General features: G+C 38.5%; 1 protein-coding gene across 1 annotated transcript in view; it reads right to left on the reverse strand.

Moving 5' to 3' along the window:
• The window catches only part of LOC124622647 (DNA repair protein complementing XP-C cells homolog), a 73239-nt gene extending 51407 nt beyond the window's left edge, over positions 1-21832 (reverse strand). Inside the window, exon 1 of the mRNA XM_047148425.1 lies at positions 19108-21832. Within this exon, the coding sequence (XP_047004381.1) occupies positions 19108-21345 (2238 nt within the window). The 5' untranslated portion in view covers positions 21346-21832. The remainder of the gene's footprint in view (positions 1-19107) is intronic.
• Between the last annotated feature and the right edge of the window lie 1302 nt (positions 21833-23134).

Raw genomic sequence — 23134 nt, forward strand, 5'->3', positions numbered from 1 at the left:
GGTCTGCCACAGGGATTAGGAGTGGTTGTGTTGAGGTTGGGTGAGCAACAGGATACCACATTAGAAGAGGTGGGAAGGATCTTGGTAGGATGTCCCTTATTTCAGTGCAGGATGAGAGAGACTCAAAGCCACGATTAAGGTTATGGTTCAGTTGCTCCAGACCAGGTTGTGGGAGGATTTGGGATGTGTGATGATATTGCATGGGAAATCTGTTTGTGGACTAGGTTAGGGGGTTTTGTCTGTCTGTGAAGGCCTCTGTGAGGCCTTCAGCATTCTGGGAAAGGGAGTTCTTGTCATTGCAGATAGGCCATCCCCGGGCGGTCAAGCTCTATGGGAGGGATTTTCTGGATTTTGCAAGAGTTCCTATACTTTAAGTATAAGCAAATGTGCAAAGTTTTGTAAAAATCTGAGATAGAGGGTTACAAATCCTAGAATTATTGCATGTTTTGATGTGGAATTACCCCGTCACCACTTACAGGTTTTCTACCAGCCCTCATCATACTATAAATGTACGAATGCAACACACTGAGTTGTCAGATCTTCATACTAAGTGCTCCCATGTGTCTAGCGAATTCGAACAATGGAGTGGACAGAAGCAAAACTATGGAAATGTGTCAGACGTCATCTGACATCAGAGCCGTAGCGGAAAATTGTAATGTTGGACACAGTCTGACAAGGGGTCAGAAAGGGTTAAGTTAAATAGATCACAACAGGTGTAGGCCATTTCAACACTCTGTTAAATCTGAGAAATGAAGGAGGAGCAGACACTGGAAGTGACCACCACATAGTTTTGGCAGAGCTGAGATTGAAGACAGTTGCAAATAGAACCAAGATCAATCACAGGAGAAAAAATGGATGTGGTATGATTAAAAGACAAACAGATCAAATAAATATTTCCCCACAAATTACAAAATAGATTTCAAAAAATGTGAATAGTGAAATGGACTGACAAAATAACAATGAAGAAGCACTTCCAAGAATAGCAGAGGAAACAAAACTAGTGGAAATGACAATGATAAGATATTGCTTAGGACACGAACTATGAAGAAATTTTCTGCAACAATGAAACTGAACAGAAGAGACAGAGAGCAGGAAGAATAGTTGGATTTCTGAATGACATTAGAAATAGTTGAAGTCACAAGCAGATTAAAGAAGCAGCCCAGAACATAGGAAAGTGAAGAGGATCAAGTTGCCACTTGTCTTCAGATATACCTCAAAGAAGAAGATAACTTCGCTATGCCTGGGATCTCATCATGCAGGAGATGAGGAAGGAGGCGGGGAGGAGTAACAACCTCACGTAAAAAAAAAAAAAAAAAAACAACAACAACAACAACTCACCTGGGCCAGGTGATAGCACCCTGTGAAGACTCTGTGCTGGGATTGGGATTACAGTGGAGACTTCCACAGCAGCAAAGGGAGAAAGAATGGACTTGCAATGGCAATATTAGCAGAACAATCAATGTGGCAAAGCAGTCAATGTCCATTCACCAAAGCTGCTGCAGCAAACATATTCCTCAGCATTTATTTATCTCCACAACACTTTTCAAAGGTTTAAACCTCCATGATCAGGTGGATTTACATTTGTTAGTATGGCGCGCGCGCGCGCGCGCGCGCGCGCGCGCGCGCGCGCGCGCGCGCGCGCGCGCGCGCGCGCGCGCGCGCGCGCGCGCGCGCGCGCGCGCGTGTGTGTGTGTGTGTGTGTGTGTGTGTGTGTGTGTGTGTGTGTGTGTGTGTGTGTGTGTGTGTGTGTGTGTGTGTGTGTAACAGTGGGAGGGAGGAGGAGAGAGGGGGGAGAGGGAGAGGGAGAGAGAGAGAGAGAGAGAGAGAGAGAGAGAGAGAGAGAGAGAGGATTTTCGGAGGAACTTTCAGCACTGTCTAGTGGGAGAAACAAAACAATCTTTCAGATCATGGTTAAGGGTTTCTTTTGACAAAAAACTAAACGTATAGCTAACGGTAAAAATAAAATATGTAAAATAGAGTACCTCCAGTTCCTTTCACCACTGTAACATGTTACATGTGTACTGTCATATTTTGTAAACAAATATGGCGTTGGGAAACTATTAGGTGCAAGGATCCCATGACAGAAGAGAAACATTATCACAAATTACAAAGAATATACATCCCAACAACATTATTACAGTATAAATTTTAAAGAATTTTGATCTTTGTTTTGAGGTGTGAAATACATGTGTTGGAATAAATATTTCAGGTGGTATATTAATCCGATTTTGTCAAGTTCATATAGCTTAAACTTCATATTTGTTTATATAATAAGGTGAGATGTTGCAATCTTTAAGTGCAATAATTATGTTGGCTACAGTGGTAAAATTATACACAGATACAAGAAGAGCAGTTGAAAGGAATGGACACTGTCTTAAAAGGAGGATATAAGATTAACATCAACAAAAGCAAAATGAGGATAATGGAATGTAGTCGAATTAAGTCGGGTGATGCTGAGGGAATTAGATTACGAAATGAGACAAAGTAGTAAAGGAGTTTTGCTATTTGGGGAGCAAAATAACTCATGATGGTCGAAGTAGAGAGGATATAAAATGTAGACTGGCAATGGCAAGGAAAGCGTTTCTGAAGAAGAGAAATTTGTTAACATCGAGTATAGATTTAAGTGCCAGGAAGTCGTTCTGAAAGTATTTGTATGGAGTGTAGCCATGTATGGAAGTGAAACATGGAAGACAAATAGTTTGGACAAGAAGAGAATACAAGCTTTCGAAATGTGGTGCTACAGAACAATGCTGAAGATTAGATGGGTAGATCACATAACTAATGAGGAGGTATTGAATAGAATTGGGGAGACGAGGAGTTTGTGGCACAACTTGGCAAGAAGAAGGGACTGGTTGATAGGACATGTTCTGAGGCATCAAGGGATCACAAATTTAGCATTGGAGGGCAGCATGGAGGGTAAATATCGTAGAGGGAGACCAAGAGATGAATACACTAAGCAGATTCAGAAGGATGTAGGCTGTAGTAAGTACTGGGAGATGAAGAAGCTTGCACAGGATAGAGTAGCATGGAGAGCTGCATCAAACCAGTCTCAGGACTAGAGACGACGACGACGACGACGACGACGACAACAACAACAACAATTTTGGTTGGGATTGACAGGTAGAAAAGAAAGGCTGGATGCAGAGCGAGAGGAAAAGAAAGTGAAAAGGAGAGAGAGGGTGGAAGGACTGATTGGATGAGAGCAAACTTTCCAAAGGAGGGGTTCTTAGGATTATATCTGTTAGGCCCACAAGTAATAACTGCCTAAAAGTTAGTGTAATACATTGGTTAATACTTTAAAATATGCAGATGGGTATAGTTAGCGTCATTAGTTGATGTACATATAGTTTCATGCTGACAGGGGTGCAAGCTGTTGGTGTGATGATATATTTGTAAATGAAGTCAATTCCTTTTACATTCTGGGGATGTCATGGTAACATAACTAAATATGTATGGTAAATATTAAGGGGTGTGTGTGTGTGTGTGTGTGTGTGTGTGTGTGTGTGTGTGTGTGTGTGTGTGCGCGTGCGTGCGCGCACACGCGCGCACGTATTCACACGTGCATGCACACACATACTCGTAAGATTTGGAGAGTTTGCTCTCATCCAATCACTACTTCCAATCTCTCTCTCTCTCTCGCTCTCTCACTTTCTCTCTCTCTTCCTCTAGCTTTGCTTCCAGCCTTTCTTTTCTATCTGTCATTCCCAACCAAAGTTGTTATTTGTGCATAATTTTACCACTGTAGTGAACATAATTATTGTACTTAAAGGTTGCAACATGTCACTTCATTATATAAATGAATATGCAGTTTAAGCTATATTAACTTGACAAAACTGGATTAATGTACCATCTGAAATATTTATACTAACACATGTATTCACCGCCTCAAACCAAAGATCTCCAAAATCCTTTAAAATTTATTCTATAACAATGCTGTTACAATGTATATTATTTATACTTTGTGATAATGTTTCTCTTCTGTTATACATTCCTTGCAACTAACAGTTTCCCGACACCATACTTGTTCACAAAATATGACAGTATACATGTGATGTGTTACCACAGTGAAAGGAATCTGTGACCACTGAAGGTACTCTATTTTACTTATTTTATTTTTACCATTAAATAAATGTTTGGTTTTTTGTTAGGCCTAAAAGAAACCCATAACCATGTTCTGAAATAGTGTTTTGTTTCTCCCACTAGACAGTGCCACAAATTTCTCCAAAAAATCTTCACACACACACACACACACACACACACACACACACACACACACACACAGAGAGAGAGAGAGAGAGAGAGAGAGAGAGAGAGAGAGAGAGGTGTCATATTAACAAATGTAAATCTACCTGATGCTGGAGGTTTAAACCTTTCAAACACACCGTGGAGATAAACAAACAGTGACTGGTAATAATAAACTTGTTGTTTCATTTAATGTCAACAGCAGTCACGGTAAAGCCTAACCTAAAATGTTTACATTGAAAGACATTCCTCAGAGCTAACAACCCTGTGTAGTATCTTCACAGAACTTGTCCCTGAAACTCATCAAACAGTCAGCACTGGAGATGCACTCTGTATGAAATTTTACCCCGTAGAGTATCAAATCCCCCATTTATAAGGAAATGGAAAGTAGCCATTCAGATTCAAAGGGCCTGTACGATGTAAACAACCTTGTGCAAAGAATGAGTTTGAGCATTCAGAAACCTATTTTAAAAAAGACACAAATTACCCAGATTTACTAATGAAGATCTACATCTACATGGATACTCTACAAATCACATTTAAGTGCCTGGCAGAGGGTTCATCGAACCACCTTCACAATTCCCTATTATGCCAATCTCGTATAGCGTGTGGAAAGAATGAACACCTATATCTTTCCGTACGAGCTCTGATTTCCCTTATTTTATCGTCATGATCGTTCCTCCCTATGTAGGTCGGTGTCAACAAAATATTTTCGCATTCGGAGGAGAAAGTTGGTGATTAGAATTTGGTGAGAAAATTTCGTCACAACGAAAAATGCTTTTCTTTTAATGATGTCCAACCCAAAGCCTGTATCATTTCTGTGACACTCCCTCCCATATTTCCCAATAATACAAAACGTGCTGCTTTTCTTTGGACTTTTTCGATGTACTCCGTCAGTCCTATCTGGTAAGAATCCCACACCGCGCAGCAGTATTCTAAAATAGGACGGACAAGCATAGTGTAGGCAGTCTCCTTAGTAGGTTTGTTACATTTTCAAAGTGTCCTGCCAATAAAATGCAGTCTTTGGTTAGCCTTCCCCACAACATTCTCTGTGTGCTCCTTCCAATTTAAGTTGTTAGTAATTGTAATACCTAGGTATTTAGTTGAATTTATGGCTTTTAGATTAGAATGATTTATCGTGTAACCAAAGTTTAACGAATTCCTTTTAGCACTCATGTGTATGACCTCTCACTTTTCGTTATTTAGGGTCAACAGCCACTTTTCGCACCATTCAGATATCTTTTCAAAATTCAGATTAATTAATGGAAGATTTCCCATACCAACATTTAAATCATCAAAGTTTACACTGTTTTAAATACACAGACACCAACAAACAAGAAAAACAGAACACAGAAACAGCAAAAACAATTTTTTTGGTAAACTGGGTCAAACACCTTAGATCACATTCCATTGAAAAACGCAGTACTACTACTTGGAGACATCAAAGCACCAATTGGCAAGGAACATCAGCACATCTATAGTTATAAAATTTGTTGCACGTAAATGAACCAATGCAATCAGCATAACATAGTACCCAAGTCTACACTACAAATCAGTAAGCTGTCACATTTTGCATATTTTCATTGAATAATGTAACATGGAATGATGTTCTGGGATACCTCATATAGGCTATATGACAGGAAGTCTTCATTGTGCAAAATTGTTCTGCAAGAATAATATGTGGTGCTCAGCAATGATTATCTTGTACACATATGTTTAAGGAGTTGGGCATTTTGACTATTTGTTCACAGTATATTTATTCCATCATGAAGTTAAATAATCAATTAAAGTTCAAAAGCAATAATGATGTACATAATTACAATACCAGCAGGGTAAATGACATTCATCACTCCATATTAAGGTCATCTTCAGTGCAAAAAGGGGTGCACAATGCTGCAACAAGAGTTTCTGATCACTTACCCAGAGACATAAAATGTCTGACAGACAGAAAAGTAAAATTCAAGAGCAAAATGGAAATGTTTTTCCTTGACAACTTCTTCAATTTTCAATTCCGCAGAAGAATTTCTATTACTGTAATGTGTAAAAGGTGGTAAGGTGGTGGGTAGGAATTTTCTAACTCACATCTGTGTGTGTGTGTGTGTGTGTGTGTGTGTGTGTGTGTGTGTATTTTATATATACATAAACCTTACAAATGCTCAGAATATAACTGTACATACAAATTAATTTGTGCTGTGATTGTAAAATGATTCATTAAGATCTATCATACAAAATGATCCATGGAACACGTAACTTAACTAACTTCCTACAAAAAAACTTGGGTGCAACAAAATTCAATTTGTGGTCAAAACAGCTCTATCATGTTGGTGTAAGTAGACACTCTGCAATGGAAGTCCTCAACATAATAGTTGCCGAACACATCATCTTATTTTAAAACCACTACTTATCTTTCATTAAATTCAAGATTAGACCAATATTCAGAAGAAAGAACTAACACCAACCCAAGAAGTTTGACATAGCTATAGAAGTTATCTAGAAAAAATGATCACAAAATGCAGTTGGAAAAAAGAATAGCCACATATTATGCACACTGCAAAAGAAACTATTCCTCTTAAAAAGAGATGGAAACATGCCTGGTACAATGGTGTTTGTGGTGAGTTAATTATAAAGATATAACGAGCTTGGAGTATCTGGAGAACAAATAAAAACCATAAGAAAAGTAAAAATTTTGCAGGAGCAAGGAAACATGCATAAAAAAAATCTCAAAAATCAGAATACAACATATAGAAGATCAGGTAATGTCAACCAAGTCACACTTTAACCAATACGAGGAACTTTTATAAAACATTCAAAAAAAGTTTAAAGAAATACACATCACCAAGGTTACAGTTTACAGATCCAAAAACACAGACGACTGCATATAATAACACCCAGAACTGCAGAATACTTGTGGACTACCTCAAAGAACTACACAACTGCTATCCACTACCTCAAAGAACTGCACAATATCCACCAAAAGAAAAATTTCATTTTCATAATGTAATCTAAATACAGCCAGATTCAAAGCCACCAACAATAGTGGAAACCAGAAAAATCATAAAACAATTTAAAAAGAAACCATTAATGAAATTCGGACAACAAACAGCTTGACTTCAGGAAGGAAACTGGCATTAATAGATTCACTACATAAAAACAGAAGGCAAACTGATCCTCACAATTACAGAGGGATCTCCCTCTTACCAGTGACATATCACATCTTGTCGATGGCACTTTTAAAGAGAGTTGAAGGAATACTTGACCCACAACTGAGAGAGTATCAAGCACAATTTAGGAAGGGAAGGTCTTGAGCAGAACAAATACTAAAACTATAGAACATAATGGGAATGAGGAAAATCAGATACCTGAGGGAATGGAGAAACTCCATCAATACTAACAAAAAGAGGTCCCCAGCAATGGGATCAACTTTTAAAAAATCATCTATGTTGTGATGTAGGTTAAGGTCCCAGGTATCACACCCTGCAGCCATTCATTCTGGTGGGCTCTCTCTTGCAGAAGCGTCCGATCTCACGCGTCGGCTTTGACCCGTGACGTAAGGGTGTTGTGGTGTGTGACGTCATTACGGCGTGGAGTTTGGTTTGTGAGTGTGGCGTGTTTGTAGATGTCGTCGTGTTGTGGTTTGTTGTGCCCTCTGGTGGTATGTTCAGGGTTTTCGTTTGTTTGGTGTATTGGACTCAGTTTGATGTTGCGCTGTGGCGAGTGCTGCTTGCGTATTTTTGAAGCGGAATTTGTATCAGTGAGTTAACGGTTTTGTGTGAAGGTTAATATAGTGATGATTGCTGTACGGCGGGTGGTTTTGTTATTAAGTTTAATTGGTTGTGGTTTTTTATTCAGGAATGGATACGAAAGACAAGATCAATAGTTCTCGGTTGAGGGCTATGATGGGGGACACAGCTTTAGAGCTGATTAAGTTCCTACAGCTTTTCGGCTTAATTGCCAAGGTGGTGAAGTGCGGTGTGTGCCGTGAACCAATGAGATTGGTTAAAGTTCCGGCCTCTCGGACCAGGGACGGCGCTGTCGCAAAGACGATATATGGCATTCCATACGCCGCGGTACATGGTTCGAGAAGTCTAGGTTGGGCATGCGCGAGATTGTGCCTGTTACATATTATTTTTGTTATCGATCCCCACAGAGTTTTTGCGCGCACGAGACTGGTGTGAGTGAGAGGAGCGTTTTAGATGGGTATTCCTTTTGTCGTGAAGTGTGTTCGGAATTTATTAAGTACAGGGGTAAGTTGGGGAGGCATGGGGTTGTTGTGGAGGTGGACGAGTCACAGTTTGGGAAAAGGAAGTATGGGAGGGGGAAGTCTGTGGCTGGTCTTTGGGTGTGGGGGGCTGTTGTTCCGGGGGGTGGGGGTTCGGAATGTGTTTTTAGGGTTGTGGAAGAGAGGTCCAAGGCTGAATTAGTGGGGTTAATTGAGGAATATATAGAGCCAGGGTCCACAATAGTTCCTGATGCTTTTTCTTCTTATAGGGGGTTGGGTGAGAGGGGAGTTAATCATTTAGTAGTGAACCATAGTTTAGAGTTTAAGAATTATGAGACCGGGGCTTGTACTAATACAATAGAGGGGATGTGGGGGGCGGTTAAGTCAGTTCTTGGGAGGGGGAAGAGGCGCTCTTCCAACCTTCAGTCTCATTTAGATGAGTACTGTTGGCGGAAGAGTGTCCCAGAGGGCTATTGTATTGTTCGGGTTTTCTTAAGGGCTGTGGGTAAAATGTATAGGCCGAAAGTTGTTAGTTATGGTGGTCTTTGTAGGTGGATGGATGGCTGTGGCTCAGGGTCGGGTGGGTGGTTTATTTTGTTGTATAGTATTTGTTAAGAGGGGGGGGGGGGGGGGGGGGGGGGGAGAGGAGTGTTTTTTATGTTGCATTTGGTTTTTGTTTGTGTGGTTTTTATTTTGGGGTTGGGGTGGGGGGGGGGGGGGTTGGGGTGTGGGGGGGTTGAGGTGTGGGTGCGTTGGGTTTTTCTTTTGGTTTAGTATTTTTTCGTTGGTTGGTGTGTGTGTGTGTGTGTGTGTGTGTGTGTGTGTGTGTGTGTGTGTGTGTGAGATTGTGGTGGCCAATCTAGTTTGTGGGGCTGGAACTTTCTTGTGGTAAGTTCTCATTCTTTTGTTTTTGGCGTACGTGTTGTGTATTGGGGTATAGGGAAGTGTTTCATTGAAATTTGTGGCTGTGAAGGTTGGTATTGTTATTGGGAGATGTTTTTGAGTTACACAGGTCAAGGGTGGTGGTCGATCTTAATTTATGGGATCGGGAGCTGCTGTAGATCTGTGTAGGTCAAGGGAAGTGTTTGGTCGTAATGTTTGGCGGTGCATTTTGATTTTTGTATTGGGAGATGGGATCGGGAGTTGCTGTTGAGCTATATAGGTCAAGGGAAGTGTTCGATCCCAATTTATGGGATCGGGAGCTGCTGTAGATCTAAATAGGTCAAGGGAAGTGTCAGATTCCAGATAATAGTGTGTTTTGTGGTATTTAGTGAGTTTTGTGATGTCGATTTTTTTCGTCATTTTGCGTGGTTTTGTATGGGGGTGGGTGGCTAAATTTGTTTATATTTAGTTTCTCCCCACCCAAAAACCCCCAATTTCCCACACTTGTCCCGTTAGAGTCATTAGGCTTTTTGTGAAACGTGCGTGTGTGTGTGTGTTTTTCGATGTATTTTCGTCTTTATGATACGTATGAAATGATTTTATATCCGCCATATTGGAACTGTCGTTTATGGTCGTTTCCGCCATATTTGTGACGTCATGGGTCCAAGCGGACGGGTGGGATCGGACACTTCCGTATTTCCGATAAAAATGATTTTGGAATTTTTCATGATGCTCTACAGTTTTAAGAAAGGGTCATTTAGCAGACTAGTTCCTCAGCATAATTGTTAATGTATAGGCTACACATGATACAGGTTGTAGGTTGAAACCTCACAGGGTGCTTTGAAAATTTTTATTTTTTTTATTTTTTATCTTTATCAAAATGACTGTGGCTGTTATTGTAACTCAATTTATTGGTTTAAAAGAAATACTTCTCATTTCTATCACTTTGTCACATCATTTTAATAACCCTATTAATTTCAATTTAAATTCTTCCATTTTATCATTCTTTTACTGCCCCCCACCCCCTCCCCCTAATGTGATTGCATTTATTACCTCCATTCCTTATTTTGCTTGAATACGATTTTATTTGTAATCCCTTCTTTCCTACAAATTTTCATCTGTTTTACTTTATCCACATAGAAATAAGAATTTATGTTTTAAATGTTTGCCAGTTACCATAAAGAAGACACATTAAGCTGTGCACAGATACAATTAAAAGACACTTACATAGAGCTTTCGGCTACAGCCTTCATCAGCACAAGATAAACACACACCATTCATACATACAAGCAAGCACACCTCATGCACAAATGACCGCAACCTCCAGCATCTCAGGCCAGAATCCTACTCGGAGTTTCCACTGTTTGTTTTACAGGTTTTTATGATGATTACCAGCCAAAACAATTACTTCTTGTATTTAAAAATACATTTTTGACACCACTGCATGGTCAACGGTAAACAGATTGCTTCCTCTTCTTCTGTTCTTGACTGATTCACTGACTTATGACTAATAAATAAAAAGAACTAATTCACACGCACAAAGATTCAAAGTGAACATAGAATGAAGAAAAACACAGAGCAACTGAAAAAGTTAAAACAGTTACCAAAATGATGTGACAAAGGAACAGACATAGAAAAGTTACATTTAAGCAATTAACTGAATAAAATTAATGACTAAAGTCATTTCAATAAAGATGTAAAAATAAGCAATTCCAAAGTACCTCACACGATATGAACCAACAACCTTTTGTGCATGAGACCTGTACCTTTACAGTTATGCTGCAGAACCAGTCTGTTGAATATCCCTTATTTAAAAGTTGTTGAGTGACACGCGATGCCCCCCCCCCCCCCCCAGCGATTACTTGTAAACGAGGGTCCACCAGGTAGAATGGCTGCAAGGTGTGATACTTGGGACCTTAACTTACATCACCACACAGATTATTTCAAAAAGTTGATCCCACCACTGGAGACCTCTCCTTGTAAGTGTGTTCAACTAGGAAGAAACACAAATAAAATCACCACAGATTGTCTAGTTTTTGCAGATGACATGGCATTAATTACTGACTCAATGGATAGTGCCACAGAACAAATCACAGAATTACATAAAGAAGCAGACAAAACAGGACTAAAACTTCATTTGAAAAAACAACTTCATGACAATTATTATCAATGAAGCCCTTCAAAATCTTAAAATTCATTACAGTACAATACCTAAAACAAACTGTTAAGTATCTAGGAGAATGATGATGAACATAGGCCTACCTAACAAAGGAACTTTGTCCTGTGACACTAAATTGACGCTATCAATAGGCCTGAAACACTGTATGCGGCAGAAATCTTAAAAAACTAGAAAAAGTTGAAAGAAGTACTTCAAGGAAAATACTAGGACCTATAAGTAATAGTAATGTTGAATACAAATTAAGATCAGACATGGAGCTCTATTTGAAAATGGAAAAGCTAGCTGATGTAATGAGAAAAATAAGACTAAAATTTATGGACACACATACAGAATGGACAACAACAGACTAACCAAGGAGTTCTTCAACTTGCACTTGAAAGAATTATACAGAATGGATAACAACAGACTAACCATGCTGGTCTTCAACTTACACTCAGATTTTTTTCTGCCAAGCAGGGTGAAGGAACTTCCAAGGTGAGCAACTTTTCAAATCTAGGGGTCAACCCCTTAGCTGTGGTGTATCAAACTGTGTGAGCTGGAAGTCCTTTTAAATTGTAATCTTAACAAGGTATCTGTATTGTGTATTAATGAGCACTGGTTATGAGAAATCCAGATTTGTGTAGCAAAAATCACAGACTTTGACCAGATAAGAAGCTCTAGCAGGGAACTTATAAATGTAGAGGTGTATGCTTATATGTTAGGAGTGGTGTTACATCTATTGAGGTAAAACTTAGGAAGCTGAAATGTGCAGAAAGTTTTTTTTAATATTTTATATGTGAACTGAAAGGCTGTCAAATTATCCCTGCTTGCATCCACAGGTTCCACTTAGGTGATTTTACCTTATTTTTACATTACATTGACGATCTTCTAACTGAACTGAGAAGTAGGTCAAAATAGTGCTTGGTGACTATCATTAATTTTAACAGAAGTACTTGGAAAACAGTGCAATTATTAAGACTGTTTAGCTCATACAACAAGCAGCCACCTGTGAGGAAAACTACCAGGTATGGGGTCGGTCCAAACAACACTTGATGAGAGACTTACTAACAAACAGGACTGTGACTATAATATTAAAGTAACATACATCAGCTTCTCTGATCATATGGCTTTAAAATCATAAGGAATGGGAACAAGAAAAATCTACACTCACTGAAAAATATGTACAGAGAAGACTTGTTAATGATAACATAACGATTTTCAATAGTACGCTAAAAATGGTGCACTGGGTCAGAGAACAAACTGATGATGTAGACAAGAAGTATGAAACATTTTTCACTGATTATAAATATTATTATGATATGGCATTGCCATTAGCAAGAATTCAAGTCAAAAAAGTCAAATACATTTGTACCACAAGATATTAAGAAATCAGCAATCACCCCCTAGAAATCTTAGCAGACACAAGAATAAAACCATACTATCCAAAATATCGAAGGTTCTAAAGGAAAGCATTACACACAGCAAAAAGGCTAAGCAATGTATTATATATCAACCACGGAAGCAATAAATCAAAACTGATGGGGAATGTTATAAAAACTAGCATTGGGGAATCGAAAACTAAAACACAATTTCAAAATCAAAAGTGAGGGTAACGTGATAGAAGACTTTCAACACATACATAGCACCAAACGTAATTAAAAGTATGTGCAATTCAAGAAATAAAGAAATAAAACTTGTGAAAAGACAATACTTCTGTACACAGTAACAGAAGCTGAGGAGAGAAATGTTATTAATAAATTTAAAAAATGTCCAGTGGTATTGAGAGATTTTCAGACAACGTAATCAAACAGTTCCATCAGTATGGATTCTTAGCTATCTGACATCATTAACTCTTCTTTCAGGACTGGGGTATTTCCATCACAATTAAAGTTATCCATAATAAAGCCACTCTAAAAAAGGATAGTACACTAACATAAATAATTATAGATCACTGTCAGGTTTTTTAAGTAACTGAAGGAGTAAAGTATGAAAGGCTAGCTGAATTCCTAAATAAAAATACTGACTAATGCTCAAAAATAGGTTTAGGAAGAACAAACTGACAGAAGCAGCAATCTTTCAATTCATGAAAATGATCCTAAATGCCTTGGATAGGAATGAATTAGGCTGCGGAATATTCTTAGATTTATCCACAGCATCTGGTCTAATCTGCCATGATTTACTGCTTATTAAATTAGATTGTTATGGGGTCTGGGACGATGATGATGTTTGGTTTGTGTGGCGCTCAACTGTGTGGTTATCAGCACCCATACAAATCCTCAACCTTCGCTCAGCCCAGTCTCGCCACATTCATGAATGATGATGAAATGATGAGGACAACACAAACACCCATTCATCTTGAGGCAGGTGAAAATCCCTGACCCCGACAGGAATCGAACCTGGGACCCAGTGCTCAGGAAGTGTCAACGCGACTGTGAGACCACGAGCTGCGGACAGGGGTCTGGGAACTGGCCTTCAAATGTTTCAAACCTTATCTCTCTGCTAAGCGGCCCCTAGACAGTCAGCAATATTGCGCAATATTTCCTGAAGCACAATGACACTGGACATACAGGTGTGAGATTGAGAAAGTGGGCAGTAATACTGAGAACATCAAAAACTTATATTTTGCACTGTCCAGTAATATTACGCCACCTGTGGGCAGTATTGCACAACATCCTTGACAGCCTCTTGCATGCTACAGACACTGGATATCTTTGTCTTCACTGTTCATTGCTGTTATGATGTTGAAAATGAGTTCAAAAGTAGAAGAAAGTGCATTATGATTAAGCGCATTGAAATGTATAAATTGCCAGCATTGAAAAATGTCAGGGCAGATGAGTGCAGAAACACAAATGTTACGAATGAATTGTATGACTTGTCCCTTAGAAAATACAAAGAAAAAACACAAACGACAATTTAAAAAATTAATTAATGTAAAAATTATAAATAAGGTGTGTGTGTGTGTGTGTGTGTGTGTGTGTGTGTGTGTGTCCATTGCCTACCCATAAATAATTGTTTCGTGCACAGTGACTGATACATTTCTATAACAATGTATTAAATACTTTTAAGATAACACTGCACATGTAAATTTAAAGTATTCCATAGAATTCCCAGTGGCAAGGTGGTGTAGCATAATAGATGTACGCTGACTAGGTGGAATTATGTCTTTCATTAGAGTATTTTGGTTTTTGATCATGGCTATCTGAGTGTCTGCAGAAATTTAACAGGGGTTGGGTAGTGCCAGACTCAAATTTATAGTTTTGATGGAAATGATTTGGTCAGTTTTGACACACAAACATTTTATCGCAGGGAACTGATGGTCATCCTCTCAGTATTTGTTATATGAAAATTACTTCAATGTCATATTTAGAATAAGAAACATATGGTTATAGAGCAATTGCTAAAGCCATAGTACTGTCTCACTGAGATTAGCCATGCAGCGCCACATTTAGCTAAATGAAAGGTTTAGCAGAATCACAGGAAATCACTTCTAGAAGTGTACAAGTATTTTATGATGAATAAAAACACCATGCATCAGATTCCAAGATAACAAATTAGAGAATTATCATGGCAACAGCATCTTTAATTAATAGTCTGAACCTAAATATTATTGCACAATATTATTGACCAGTGTAGGGAGAACATCAATAATATTGCACAATATTATTGTGCAGTAGTACTGACCGTCTGGGACCTGCTATAGTGGCTATGGAGTGTCCCAGGCTTCTGTAACAGGTACTTTGTTATTCATGATACACACATATAAATGATTTGACAAACCAACTAAGAGCCGTAAGCACAGTGATGTTTGCACACAAGCATTTTTATAAGAGGATGTGCAGAGGACGACCTATGACAATAAATGATGCGGGAAAATGGTTTAGAGATAGCACTTTGGTCATAAACAAAAAACGATACGGATGAATTTCATTAATAATATAAGTACAGCTAGAAGCAGCATAGTAGTTGAGTTAGGTAATAATGCTCCTGCACCAGCTCCATCGAAAAAAATTTATCATGTGGGTAGATGAGCACTTGAGATGGGGGAAGCATCTAGCATTTTTGGATAAAAACAAAGTAAATGCCGTTATGTGCTAAGAATGCCTTAAGACTGTTGCAGCACTGAATTATTGCTATGTGCCTATTATATGAACAGCTTACACAGATATGGGGTTATCCTCAGGGGAAACACGTGTGGCTGAACAAACTTCAAAAAAGGGCTGTCAGAACAATGAAAGTAGTTCCCTGTATAGAGCTATTAAGGGAAATACTTGAAGAATTTAAAATACTGACGCTCCCTGACTTGAATGTTAATGTATGTACATATGTGCTTTCTGGAAACTCAGCAGGAATTTTCAACACTGAACAACATTGAATAACTACAAAACAAGAGACAGATGATTTTCGCACAGACATTCACAAAAAACAAAAACCCTTAAACAACAAGGCATACATTATCAACCCAGCCTATCTTTTAGTCCATTGCCAGATACAAGAAAGAAAATTGTAGATCTCCATAAATACAAAGTAGAGCTAAAACAAATCTGTGTCAACGGAAGTGCTCGATTCCTCCCGTCTGCTTTGACTCATGGTGTAAGAGTGGTGGTGTGTGTGACGTCATTACAGTGCGGAGTTTATGAGTTGGTTGGTTGTAGGTGTCACCTTGTTGTGTTTGATGGTGCCCTCTGGTGGTGATGCGTGTATGTGCTGAATCTAATATTTTTTATTAGGTTCATCTGAGCTTTTGTGTTGTATGTGTGAAGTCGTTGGCAGCATTTGTAGTTGGGGATGTAAGGATTGGAAGTTTTTTCAGCAAGTTATCAATTACTTTTTGCTGTTTACGTGTTTGGCGTTTTCACTATGTGTTATTGGTTCACTGTTTGGGGTGTGGTAAGACTTTCAATTTGCTGTGTGGCTTCTATTGTTAGGTAAGGATTTGATGATGAAAAACAGTACTATGTTGTGGTCGGTTATGGGGGAGGACATGTCCATTATTACATTCCTCCAGTTATTTGGACTGATTGCTGAGGTTGTGAAGTGTATTATTTGCCATGGGAACATGAGGTTGACCAGAGTTCTTGCGTCTAGGATTAGGGATGTGTACATGTGGCAGTGTAGGTATGATAATGTCTGGTGCTCCATTAGACGTGCTATCTGGTCCAGGAAATCTAGGTTGGCTGTGAGAGACATTGTTTTGCTGACATACTATTTCTGTTATAGGTCCTCGAGTAGTTTTTGCGCACATTAGACTGATTATGCTGTAGAGGACTTTTTTTGTAGCAGTTGTTGATTTGTAAGCTGTGTTTTTGTTTATTTTGTGGTTTTTATTTGTTGGGTGACAGCTTTTTTTGGGAGGAGGGGGGGAGTTAGTGACAGGAGTGGTTTGGGGTTGGTATGTTGTGGGTGGTTTCGGTGTGTGTGTGTGTGTGTGTGTGTGTGTGTGTGTGTGGACTTTGTTGGTGGTAAAGAATTGTTTTTTAGGGTCTATTCTTGAGTTGTGACGTTTTGTATATTTATGGTGTACTGATTGTGTTTTAATTTATGTATATATGTTCAATTTTTGGGTTTTTGAACTGTTGTGGTTTTGGTTCTATATTTTGTAGTTATAGGTGTTGGCTTTTTGCATCAATAGTTGTGGTTGAACTATATAGGTGAGGAGAGATGTTCGATTCTATTTTTCATACTTGATGGTGTTTGCATTTTGGTATCAACAGCTGCAGTTGACCTATGCAGATCAAGGCAAATGTCCAATTCCAATTTTTTTAGTTTTAGGTGTTGTTTCTGTGGTATCGACAGTTGTGGTTGACCTATATACGTCAAGAGAACAGTCAGCTTCCTGTGGATTTTGTAGGTGTAGCAGAATGTTTTAATTCTTTTTTGTGCATCGTTTTGTGTGTTTTGGGATCATAGCTTGTTTTTTTACTGTTATATTTAGCTTGGCCACACCCTAAAACCTCCAATTTCCCGCAGTTGTCCTGCTAGTTTGATTGTATTTTTGGAGGGCGATGTTACTGTCTTATTTAAAGGTACTTTTGAGTTTGCAGGCGTGTGTATATAGACAACATATTTTTAATAATGCCTAGCTTTTATAGCTTTTACAACATATCTGAATATGACAGAGTAAAATTATTTACATTTACTGATGCAAGGCGATTGCCTTCGTGTTATTTGTAAATAAACAGAAATTTTTTTACTGTAACTTGCCTTGGTTATGAATTGACTACATCCATACAACATATACTGTTAATGATAAATAAAGGCATTGAACTGCATTGACTTAACAGTTTCAAATTCAAACCTACACAGTTTGCCAAAACTGACACAGATATGAAAAACCATGGACTTGAATGGACATAATAGATAACAGGAAGGATTTCAGGAAAGAAGGACGTCTGCATGAAATCTACTAGCCACGAAATTCAACACAAAGAAGGAAAACCAAAGGTGATTTACTGAACCCGCCATAGGAGTTATTTGAATAAATAAACAGAGAACATGCTACTTTTCAACAAACTATATACAGTACAAACACCAAGCACAAAAGCCAGTCAATAATCCCTTATACAAGAATGGTATATTGAAAATAACTATCTTTTTCCACATTTCCTTATTTATTTCCATCATTTTAGTCAATTTCATGTGGTTTCCAAGTTTCTCGGTGAGAAATACTTTCAATTCATTTGGGAATGCCTTTAAATTTCAATGTCATACTTTTTATCGTCTGTCACTTGTTAAATATTTTCATCAGAGGGCTCACGAAATAATCTCATATATTTTTGTGGAAATTATGTTTGTTTATTGTATGATACTTTGCAGATTTCCTAAGTATGTTGTATGTACTGCACAGATCAAAATCAGTCTCTGAACAGTAGGCCTGTCTATTGACACCAAGCGAGGTGTCACAGTGGTTAACACACTGACCCCGCTTTCGGGAGGATGACAATTCGAACCAGTGTCCGGCCAACCTGATTTAGGTTCTCCGTGATTTCCCTAAATTGCTTCAAGAAAATGTCAGCATGGTTCTTTTGAAAGAGCATGGCAGACTTACTTCCTGATCCTTTCCTAATCCGATCGTACGAATGACCTTGCTGTTTGGTCCCTTCCCCAGAATCAACCAACCTGTCTACTGACAGCTGCTAAGGATATGAGCAAAAAAAAAAAAAAAAGGGGGGGGGGGGGGGGAGGGGGTATAATAAAACAAGAAAATGACATGTTGACATCCAAAAAAATAAATAAATAAAACTTTTACCATAGCAAAAACCATCCACTAAATAGCTTATAACAACATCCAACCTTTCACTTGTGCATATACATTGAGAGGTAAAAGAAAACAAGAAGCAAAACATTTGAAAAATACACCACATAAGAAATTCCAAGCCATCAGAGACAACAAGAGATGATGCTAAGACACTGTCCAGCTGAAGAATAGTAAGCCACTGCAAAAAATAGTATTATATAACACTTTTATGCTACATCCTGACATAAATCTCTTTTTCTTTCTCTTTTCTCATCAAAATGAGTTGCTGTGTTAAAAATCTGTATTTACAACAGCAGAAACGAAAGTTTTCATATGGGCTACAACTGCTTGCAGGAGAAATGAGTTACTTACCGAAAGTTCTTGCACACAGTGAATCTGTCTGTGATATACATCCACGCAGATCCATTTCTCTTCAGATTCCAAAAACACCTCTAACCATACGTCACATCGGTCTTTCTTCTTCTTGGTGTCTGCCCTACATGCTTCATCAGATACTGAATCAGACGACAATACCCTACGGTCAGTTCTAACTTTCCTAATTTTCTTCTCTTTAAATTCTGCAGTATAATCACTTTCACTTCCAGAAGAATGTGTTACTGTACAAGTGGTGCTTGCTTTATCCCTCTTTGTATTTTTCACAGTTATTTTTTCAGTATTGGTACTGACCTTTTTCTTGGAACCTGAGGAATTTGTATTAACTGTTTTTGTTTCCTTGTCACTTTCTCGATCACACTGAACTTTTTCATCATCGTCTGTGGTGTCACGATCATCTACATACTTCTTCACAGACTTTCTGTCTCTCAAAGATCGACATAAATCACCTGCGGATTGAGACTTTATATTTTTTTTATTGCCTACAGAACTTTCATTGTTTTTTTTCTGATCTGACTTCTCGGCTTGTTCAACTTTCTTTGCAGCTGCTTCTTTAATTCGCTTCACAGCTTCTTCCTTAGTCATGACATCTCGTCTTTTCCGTACGACATCTTTTGAAGTATCTGATGCACCCTTTTTTCTCCCAGATTGTGCCTTCTTTTGCTGCTCCCCCTTTATTTTCTTTCCTTTCGAAGTTGATGGTTTCTTTGAAGTTAAGTTACTTATTTCTGAGAGTGGTGGCTTTAATGGCAGGGGCTGCAGTGATATTACAAGCCTTGTGTTGATTCCCAAAGAGCGCAACACACACACAAACATTAGTACCATGTCCCTTCTTGATTTTGCAACCTTCTTTTGAAACTGAACCTGCAATGAACTTAACAGATCTTCTTTGTCATCAACATTCTCTTGAACTTCCACAGTTTTTGAAAACCACTGAACAATTTGTTGCAAATAGGCAAGATCTGTATGTTTGTCAGGATAACAGTGCTTGGAAGGTATCAAGGATAATGACAATCCCATAAGAATTTCTGAATTCAGAATTTTATTCACATAATTTCCATGAGCCATCCAACACAACAAATGTGCCTTATGCATAAGGACTTGAATATCTCGCCGCACCCTATTCATTCTACGTTTTACGTATGCTGCCATATCAAAACCTTTCTTCTTCTTTTTCTGGTGAATGTTGGGAACCTGCACAGTAACAGCAATACCTTCTTTAGGAATGTTGTGTTTGATATGCTGTTCTTCAAAATTACCAGTATCTACTTCTTCCCAATCACTAATTCCTTCCTCTTCACTCTCCACGTTCTTCTTCGAGACATTTTTTCTTTTTGTTTTAGAGACAGCTTTAGGTTTATAGTTAGGATCCTGACCTTCTCCCAAAGCTAGCAGTTGTGACACATCCAATTTACTTACATCAGGGGTAAAGGCTTCCACTTTGACTTTTTGAAGCTGCTTCCTGCCAGTTCCCTGTGTTTTGACCTTTTGTATACTGCCATCGTTTTCCGCTTTGTTATGACTGGACTTCACCAATGTCTTACCTTGCTGACTTTGCTTTTGTTTGCCATTCTTATCAGAAGACTTTCGCTGCTTTGCATTAAGCGTCTTCTTTCCACTTTGAACTAAACTTGGTTTAATGTCACTAACATCCTCCACCTTTATGTTTACTGGTCCTGCAGAACAATGTTCTGGCTTGATCGTCTTATTTTCTTTTTCCAGTCCTGGGTTGCACGTTATTCTCTCTATTTCGATGGGTTTCGAATCTTGCACATCATCTGAGTCTTCAGATTCACTTAACCTGTTTACGTCAGCAAAAATACTATTTTCTATTGCTGTGAAATCGGAAACTGGTTTTTTTTCAATCTTGAAGAAATCTGAGTTTAAGTCAAGTGACTGTGTCGGCACTAGAAAGTCATCGGAACTACTGTCTGATGATTCATCAGCCGCGTCTTCACTCTTGCGTTTTTTGCCAGACAGAACTCCAGAATCTGAGGCTTTTGTTGCTTCCCTTCTTTGCCAGTCAGTATCATCTTCGCACGAACTACCACCGTAACCTTTGTCTGAGAACGTTATACTGTCATTTTTAATTGATTTTGCCTTTTCTCCAACACCTTTCTGTATTGTTGACACTCTTTTTATCTTCTCCGGCGATTCGTCACTTTCAGGAGTATGTGCACGCAATGAAGTCCTTTTACTAGAATTCCTTGTCCTCATATTTGAAACTAATTTCGTATAAATGAAGGTGGAATGTGTGCTGTCCTGAGTTCCTCTACAGCTCAACTAGGATAAAGCACATAAAAGGTAACGAAATCCACAAACATAACAAGATTAAATGGAAAGTGCCCTTTCTTTTTCTATCCCAATTCCCTGATTGTAATGCTTAATAATGAAACTAGAAATGAGAAACTTTGAAAGATAGTCAGATAATAATTGAACGTGCAGTAGCTGGCATCTACTAATAATATATGCACTATTTGATCGTCTCGTTTAACTCTGGCACACAACAAAGAACTATATACCGATCTTACATAACACAATATAATTACATCAGACGACACACTCTCTTCTGTATTCCGTCTCAGTTTACAGTAGATATTTAAAACACAACGCTGTCAGAACTGTTAATTACGGATTTCAAGCTGTCAAACACAAAATTTTCTATATATTACGCTCGTCTAGAATTACCGCCATTTCACAAACATCTTCGTAAGGCAGACATTCCATTGGCAAGTATATTTTAAATCAATGTATCATTGAATCGATATGAACTCACACACACAGGTTTTACTTATAACTACTGGAATTTTGTACATTAGCTCTAATCATTATTGTGGGACATTTAACAGAAAGGGAACCCTCAATTGATGAGAATCATTTCTGCCCAGGGATTATAACCTGGTTTTCCTTTAGATACTTTAAAATCAGGTGAAAGCTCTGGTGAACTATTTTATTTATAACATATATCTCATTTCAGTTTATGTGGCATTCAGTTTACTAAAAACCGCTTTGTTGACTAAAAGTAACAGGAATTTGGTTACATATACACTACTACGCAAGCAAGGTTGCAAAAACTGATACCGAGAAAGCTCAACTAATGACTGTTATGATAACGCCACTTATCGTAAGCTTCAGAGAATTTTTAATTTACTTCTGTATGCCTCTTGATCTGAATGTGATGACCAAATAACAAACAACCACTGAAAACAACCACTGCAGTTCTTTCTGTTGTCCCAAGGAAATCAGAAGGAGCTTCAAACTCACAAAGAAAACAAATAATGAAATTCAATATGTAGGAAATCGATGGTATCGAGTATCCACAATAACACCCATGAACGAGGGAATGAAATTGCGATACTTGATTACAAATAGTGCAGACAGTCGTACAGATACGGTAGCATAAAGCCGTCCTTAGATGGAGCGAGACAGCTAACGTTGACGGGGATCCGGATGGGATAATCAGTCTCACGAGACACAGCACCTACGTCACATGGGATGTGCTAGTTAACGTGATTTGCGAGTGTAGCACTCTCTAGTATTCAGTGGCATCTGTCGGTTTTATCTGGCACAATGTTTTTGCACAAACTGAGGCGTATAAAACTCCTATGTTAGCACTATTAAAATGCAATTTCCTCCCTTGTCCATAAGATAGTCACATTGTTCTACGTAAATAGAAAAATTATAGCGATCCTGCTTAGTTTTATTCCATTTACAGACAAAATGATAAGCTTCCAGAAGCTATAATTAATTAGTTTTGTCATTGCAATACAAAATTCAAGATAAAGCGGCAAACACTATGAACAAAGGAATAAACGAACTCTCAAAGAACAATGGAACTGCTGCTTCATGAGTTCCAAGGAATAAACTGGCAACGTGTGCTGCGTGCACTATCCTCGCTTGACGCCGACTCCACAGTAGAGCAAAGCTCTGCGGACGCATGGGAATTTGTAGGTTATTCTTTGGCCCGCCCTGGAATACGTCGTTGGAGTCGGTGTCTTCTCCCTCT

Source organism: Schistocerca americana, chromosome 7 (genome assembly GCF_021461395.2).
Source record: "Schistocerca americana isolate TAMUIC-IGC-003095 chromosome 7, iqSchAmer2.1, whole genome shotgun sequence".
Classification (NCBI taxonomy): Eukaryota; Metazoa; Arthropoda; class Insecta; order Orthoptera; family Acrididae; genus Schistocerca; species Schistocerca americana.